Genomic DNA, 7959 nt, shown 5'->3' with positions numbered 1-7959 from the left:
ATAATAATAATAATAATAATAATAATAATAATAATAATAATAATAATGAAAGAATAAAAAAAGATAACGGCTCTTTCGTGACAATTTGATCTATCAAAAGAAAAATACATCCAGTTGAAAGCTCCCTGAACGGGAGCTCAAACGGTGCGCAGATAGCAAAATGACGTGAATGAGTGAACGTTTTAGTGAACGTTTGAGTTTCATGATTGACCCGAATATATTTTTTCTTTTCTCAAAAGTTCAGACTTTGCCCTATTTATTAAATTTACACGTACACTACATCATTATCAAACCTTTAAAAGACGAAGTGGTAAAACAATAAATTTCGATTATTGTTGTAACTTTTTGGTTCAGCTGAAAGACAAAATTCGAGAGAAAAGACCCTGTTTGCAGAAGAAAAACTTTTCTTTCATTAGGACAATGCACAGTGTCACAAGAGCATTTTGAAAATGCAAAAATCCTAGAATTAGAGTTCAAATTGTTGCAGTATACACCGTATTCATCAGATTTGGCCCCTTGCGACATCCATCTGTTTTCAGACACAAAAACAAACATGCGTGAAAAGCGTTTTTCATCAAATGATGGCGTCATAACAGCTGCGGAAGCGTATTTTGAAGGCGTTCCAGTTTTTTACTTCAGGGATAGACTTTATAAATTGGAGTCTCGGTGGAACAGGTGTATTGATGTTCAGGAAGGCCATACTGAATAATAAAATGTATTTCAAACCATAAAATGTGGTTATCGAGGCTACGATCTTATTGAACAGCCTAGTATCTGAAGAACAACGCACCATACAGGAGGGAGAATGCCGTTTCTTATTCCGTGCTCATACGAGATTCAGAAAGTTTTGTGAATTTTTTGTGTATGTTTTTTTGTTTGCTATTGTTTTTATTATGAAAAAAACCGTACTTCAACAAGTTTTTCGTTGCGTGACATTTTCGAAAGAATTAAAGCGTTACTTGGCAACGGAGCGTCCCAGTAATGTAAAAATGTCCCGTGATGCTAATGTAATGTAAAAAATTTAAAAATGATTCAATCCGTTCCCGGTTTGGTCGGTTTTCTAGTGATGGACCGTTGTCATGGAACAACAAACACTTTACTACCTTTTGTAGGGTTGTGGTCATTTTCCACCCAAAACATTCTTCAAATGGGTCAGTTGCTGTTGATAGTGATGCGATTGTAGAGCGTGATCTATGCGTGGTGAAGCAGCTTAACCGGTGGCCAAACCAGGAATAACGGCTAGTAAGGTTCTACTGGGTATATGGTGGGACTTGAGAGTTTATTATGAGTTGCTTTCGTGTAGTCAAACACTAAATTCAGATCTCTACTGTCAATAACTGCACCGTTCGAAACTAGCAATTGTTCAAAGACGACCAGAATCGTTTAACGGAAGAGGTCTTGTGTTCCATCAGGACAACGAAATGTCACCAACTTCTTTAGTGACTCGCCAAAAGGAGCGGGAGCTAGGATGGGAAGTGTTAATGCATCCACAGTAGAGTCCGGACCTTGCACCAAGCGATTCTGGGGGCTACATGAGGTGTTCCGTAATGTTTTTGACATTAACAATTAATGCCAAACTGCTGCTCTGCAAACTGCTCTGTCAAAACGTTTACGCCTCGCGCGAGCCGTAAACCCGAGCGTAATTATTTTTTTCATACGCTTTGCTTACAAACAGAGGATAATTTAAGTTCTTATTTGCTGGAATAGCAACAAAATCGGAAAAAACAGAAAAAAATATTCAGAAATCAATTAATTTCTCTTCTATTTCTATTTTCTTGGACCAGAAACACGAACGTAAACACGTTTGACATTTCGTTTTTAATTTTTTGCTGCCACACGAAGCGTAAACGATTTGACGTTACAAATTAATTTACGCTAGTTTTCACACTTCGTGTAGCCGCCTAGATTGACAACGTTTTCACGCAGTACACGCATTTCCTGAATGATGAAAAATTGAGATCAAGAAAGGATTGTGAAAATGGATTGCCCATATGTTTTACCATTACCATATGTATACAATAAGAATAATTTGTTGCCATTTCAAAGGTAACTTTCAGAGGTAACTTCAAAGGTAAATTCAGATTCCAATTTTGCATTACTAAGGAAGTTTTGTAATGCGAGAAAAATTTGGTAATTGCTTGATGCCAGGTCCGAATTATATGGTGAATGCATTAAAACTACCCAACCAAGCACGAGCCCTGATGGAACATGCCTGAACATGAACATGAACATGTGTAGCCTTGCTCCGCAGATGGAAATTCGAACCATCACATTTGTTTGTGTTAATTGGTGTGGCACCTGTGTTTTGAATTCGCAGGCTATACGCAAATGGTTTTAAAACTGTTTAATGATTGATTTTTAGCTCCTGGGCGATGCTACGACTCTAGCTACGATGCTAGCATGTCGATCAACTTGTGAGGTCTAATATCAAAAATTTATGAACGGAATCGACGAATCCGAAATAGCATATAATTAGGTATTATAGAATGGGCACCACAAACACCACTTACAATTTCAGCGACCCAGCTTGAATTTTCGCCTTTATCAAAGAAAAATTGCAAAATGTACTGAAGTTTCTCTTGTTGACTTCCATTTTTAACGACGTGTACGAAGGTCACTATTTATATTTCGGGAATTGGCAACACTGATGTCATGTGAGTCCAACTGATGGTTCCATCGTAAAGTTTGACATTTTTGACGACATACGTACTCAGAACATTTTGTCATACGGACGCTATTTGTTTATTTTATATTTAGTTGAAAGTTTCGTCTCGGCAAAAAAATGGAACTGAATCGTGAACATTTTCGAGCGATGATTTTTTACGACTTTCGACGTGGATTATTACAACAAGAGTGCGTCAATCAACTTAATTTGACTTTTGGCGATGATGCTCCATCAGAAACCACTGTGTATCGCTGGTATAGTGAATTCAATCGTGGTCGTAGTTCGCTGTCCGACGAGTTTCGTGAAGGTCGTCCAAAATCGACTGTAGTGCCAGAAAACATCGATGCTGTGCACGAAATGATTAAGCAAGATCGTCATGTAACCTATTGTGAGATTGAGGCATCCCTAAGCATTAGTTCCACCAGCATATATGCGATTTTACATGAACACTTAGCTGTGCGAAAATTATGTTCACGTTGGATCCCACATAATTTGACAATCGCTCAAAAAAAGGCTCGTGTCGATTGGTGCAAAGAAATGCTTCAGAAATACAATCGCGGTGCTTCAAAAGACGTTTATAAAATCGTGACAGGTGACGAATCATGGATGTATTCGTATGAGCCCGAAAGTAAGCAGCAGTCGACTGTATGGGTGTTCCAAGATGAACCAAATCCAACAAAAGTTGTTCGCACACGAAGCACTTCAAAGAAAATGGTGGCCTGTTTCTTCGGAAAAACTGGTCATATTGCAACAGTGTCTCTAGAGGATCGTAGAACAGTAAATTCTGAGTGGTACACAACCATCTGTTTGCCAGAAATCTTCGGTGAAATAAGGAAAACAAACAAGAGACGTCGGATTGTTCTTCATCATGACAATGCCAGCTCTCACACATCGGCTCAAACAAGAGACTATTTGAGCACTCAAAACATCGAATTGATGGGTCATCCGCCGTACAGCCCTGATTTGGCACCCAATGATTTCTTTTTGTTCCCATCCGTGAAGAATAAACTGCGTGGTCAACGATTTTCATCGCCCGAAGAAGCTCTTGAAGCGTTCAAAAAACATGTTTTGGAGATACCTCATTCGGAATGGAATAAATGCTTTGAAAATTGGTTTAAGCGCATGCAAAAGTGTATCGATCATCGTGGCGAGTACTTTGAAAAACAATAAAAATATATTCGCAGCTTCACTATTTGTTTTTGTTCCTATTCCCGAAATATAAATAGTGACCCTCGTAATTCACAAACGAATGGAACAAACTAAAAACGGAAAAGCATTTCTTTTATGTGTGAAGTGTCACCTTGACAACGAACATTAAATGGAAATTGTTTAATCGATACTTTATCGATCACTGCAGCCACCTGCCGATAAAGAATTGGAATTCTTTTTCCTCTTCCTGATATTTTGCTGTTGATCTCGTTGCTTCATACTCTCTCAGGATCGGTGAATCGAATATATCTTGTTTCCTCGAGAAAACCCCAGAACAGAGACTGCAGATGGCCGTTCAATTATTGCTCTCATTTTGGATAAAGTATTTTATATATTTCATCACCATTAAAACAAATCGTCAATCAATACGTTGTCCAAATGTTTCAGACGCATCATTTTCTGCACCAAAACCCTTTTAAAAACAACCGCTTCGTTCGTCGCCATAAAAGCGGTTGTCCAAGCAAGAGTTCAGCAACTATGATACAACACAGAGCACAAGAAAAGTTTGAACAATTTTGACAGACTTCAGCAGTATTAGTAAAACTATTATTACTAGGATATTTACGATATGTAGGTGCAATATTTCACACAATCTCAATCTTTCTATATTATAAAAATGAAGCTCCGTTTTGTGTGCGGTTTATAGACTCCGAAACTACTGGACCGATTGACTCGAAATTTGCTACACAGTGGTTTTGGGGGCCAAGGATGAGCAACGTCACAGTTAGAAACCCCTCCCCCACCTCCTTCTTACCCATCCCATACAAACGAACTGTTAAAACATTGATTACTCCACAAGTTATGAATCGAATTGAGTCAAATCTTGCACAATTGTTGATGGTCACCTGAGAAATCATGTGACCAAATTTGGTCCTTCTAGGACGAGGGGAAGGTGTTGATGGCGACTCTAATCCTTAAAATACTTCCTATGGCAATATGGGTATCGTTTGTTAGGTTTCTGTGGTCTCTAAATCGATTGGAGAGAGAGAGAGAGAGAGGAAGAGATAAAGGGTGTGAGAGATAGAGTGTAAGAGAGAGAGGGTGTGAGAGAGAGAGAGTGAGCGAGAGAGGGAGAAAGAGAGAGAGAGGGTGTGAGAGAAAGAGCAAGAGAGAGAGAGAAAGAGAGAGGGAGAGAAAGAGAGAGAGAGAAAGAAAGAGGGAGAGAAAGAAAAAGAAAGAAATAGAAAGAAAACAAAGAGGAAGATAGAGAGAGAGGGTGTGAGAAAGAGAGTGTGAGAGAGAGAAAGAGAGAAAGAGAGAAAGAGAGTGCGAAAGATAAAGAGAGAAAGAGAGAGGGAGAGAAAGAAATAGAGAGCGAGAAATAGAAAGAAAAAGAGAAAGAAAGGGAAAGAAAGAGAGCAAGAGAGAGAGAGAGAGAGAGAGAGAGAGAGAGAGAGAGAGAGAGCGAGAAAGAAAGAGAGAGAAAGCAATTTAGCGCATTTTTTCTTTCCCCTTTCCCCACTGTGATTCACATTGCCGTACACTTAGAGAATGGCCAAAGAGTATATTTCACAGAACAGGATGCGTCAAATATAAATCTCAATACAATTTGGTGAACCAGGTTCATCGCAACCAAAGCGAAATTTTCACTTTTCAACGGTTATGATGTGCATATGGTGGGTTATGGATGAGGTGTGGTGTCCTTTGAGCTTGTAAAACCTGTTTCAATGTAACTAAACAGTGTACACACAAGCTCACAGAAACGCTCTGCCTTGTAAATTGGAGAAAATAACTACGAAAACAACGCTGTTGTGTTCCTCGGCTGCGGTCCATGTGTTAATGCTTTCCCTATGTTAGATGAATGTTAACACTAACTGCCAATGATGATCACGTAGCACATAACGCAACGTAACCTAACGAGCATGAGACACTATAATTCATGGTCTTTTAGACTCATAATTTTATCGTGTTTTTAGACACGACAAAACTAGCTAACAATTGTTTTAGTGCTTGAACCAACCCTTTTTTAATTCTATCTCACATTCTCCCACAAAGTTAAATTAATTCTTGATTTTAATATTTTCTTAAAGTTTAATCTGTTCGAACGTGTAGAACATCACCAACTGATGTTTTTCCATAAAGCTTAACGTGTCATCAATGTACGAAATAATGTTCTTCTTTTATGAATTAATCGGACCAGCGTAAACAAAAGGCCTGCAGATAAACTACTGCTTTGTTTTCATAATTTTACAATTTTTTGTCGTACCCTGTATTGTGTTTCTTTCACTCGCTGATTCGGTGCTGACTGCCATCTGCACATCCACCTCTGATAGCGCCCGTGTTACCAGCTGATACTACAAATACTCATGACCGGGCTGCCAGTTTAACATTTAAAACACCCTTTACGGCATAATATCGATAGATTAGGATGTGTGAATGTCTGATTTCACCCTCTTCAGTTATCAGCAGTGCTAAGTAGTTATTAACAAAACCATTTCATTTCTTCACTTCAGACTTTTTCGTGCCACATTTTATGGTTGGTTGGATCGTGGTTAGTTTTGTAATCCTCATTAATCCGGCCATAGTGAACTAGTACCATGATTTGATAGAAAAATAATAGATAGATCTTCTGGTGAGGCATTTCATATTTATTTCTTTCTCGTGTCGCGAAGATCATTGAGTATTTCTTAAAATCTATACGCCTTGAACAACTCAAACTGTCTCAACTGAAGAAGTGGTTATCAAAGTCCAAGTATCAAAGTTTTTATCTACCTACAGCAATCTCTAATTTTATCCATCTACCGATCTATTCTCTCTATATTATTGTCTTCCTCTATGTATATTGCCCCAATATCCTACCTCTTACATTTCTTTCTAAATTATTGTAATCTTTTGCTGTCGGTACTTCTCTCCTTTCATTTGCTTTCAGCATTTGATAATTTGATTCTTTAATAACTCTTTTTGTGTTTCAACTTTTTTACAGTTTGGGCCGAAACAGGGGATTTTCGTGATAGCAGCCATAATGCAATGACATCTATTAGCAGTATTGATCACTCGCAAATGGGTTTTCCGTCATCCGCAGTCCGCAACCGGAGCTCGCGAGATCGAAAGAACGACGGTAAGTATATTATATATTGGGCAATATCGTGTCTTCTACAGATTACATGTTCATGTTATCTGTATTTACCGTCCTCTCTGTTCCAATTTTGTCAGGCTTGACTCAGTCTGTGTAAGAATTGAACTTACAATTCAGCAAATGCATGGCGTCGAACGGTTTGTCGGTGTGTATGCACGTTTGATATTAACAAAGAACATTTTTAGATAGCATTTTGCACTACACTGTTTTCGATGAAACCAATGTCACGGTGTGACTAGCTATGTTTCATCATTCTTTCTATGTCCTTGTGTCGTCTGTTGGTTTTTGCCCTAAGTAGTTGAACCTGAGCCAAGCTGACAGTAGTCAAAATCTTTCTTTGAAAATAAGCCTAAAAGGCTATGTTGCCTCCCTTTTTCGCATAGTTGATCGACAAAGTTTTATGTTGATCAACAAAGATTTAATTGATTTCTCTCTACTCTTTTTTACTACTATGAACAACCACAACTCCGCAGTATCCCGATGTGTCAACGATGCGTCTGTGAAAACGGAAAACATTAGCAGTAGCATGTCACACGAGGACACCACGGGTCCATTAACTACCGGTACCACCATCACTCAGGATGGCACCGATGGCACCAAAAACGACAAGAAGAATAAACGTCAACGACGTCAACGTACACACTTTACCTCTCAACAACTCCACGAGCTGGAGCAGACGTTCAGCCGGAACCGCTACCCGGACATGTCTACTCGAGAAGAAATTGCCATGTGGACCAACCTGACGGAGGCACGCGTCAGGGTAAGTAACTGATGGAGAGTGTATCGTTAAGAGAATAGTATCTGTTTCATTTCTTCTTTATTTATCGTAATTAAAGATTATTAATTTTACTAAAGCTAGCACTTAGTTTACAGTTGAAAAGATGGACGGGAGCAACTGATTTATAGAAAGATAAGCCAATAGCCGAGCCATGAACACCAACCCAGCCGAAAACTTATTAACGACATACGAGGTGCGTTCAAAAAGTTCTGACAATTTTGTATTTACTCG

At 38.7% G+C, this 7959-nt stretch overlaps 1 protein-coding gene across 1 annotated transcript in view; it reads left to right on the top strand.

The window, feature by feature from the left end:
- The window catches only part of LOC131214138 (pituitary homeobox homolog Ptx1), a 77550-nt gene that overhangs the window by 42826 nt on the left and 26765 nt on the right, over positions 1-7959 (top strand). Inside the window, exons 2-3 of the mRNA XM_058208507.1 lie at positions 6798-6932; positions 7424-7710. Coding sequence (XP_058064490.1) covers positions 6798-6932; positions 7424-7710 — 422 coding nt within the window. The remainder of the gene's footprint in view (positions 1-6797; positions 6933-7423; positions 7711-7959) is intronic.

The sequence above is a fragment of the Anopheles bellator genome (assembly GCF_943735745.2).
Source record: "Anopheles bellator chromosome X unlocalized genomic scaffold, idAnoBellAS_SP24_06.2 X_unloc_2, whole genome shotgun sequence".
NCBI classification, from domain to species: Eukaryota; Metazoa; Arthropoda; class Insecta; order Diptera; family Culicidae; genus Anopheles; species Anopheles bellator.
Note: the sequence above shows the minus strand (reverse complement) of the source record. Positions and strands in the feature narration are given on the sequence as shown.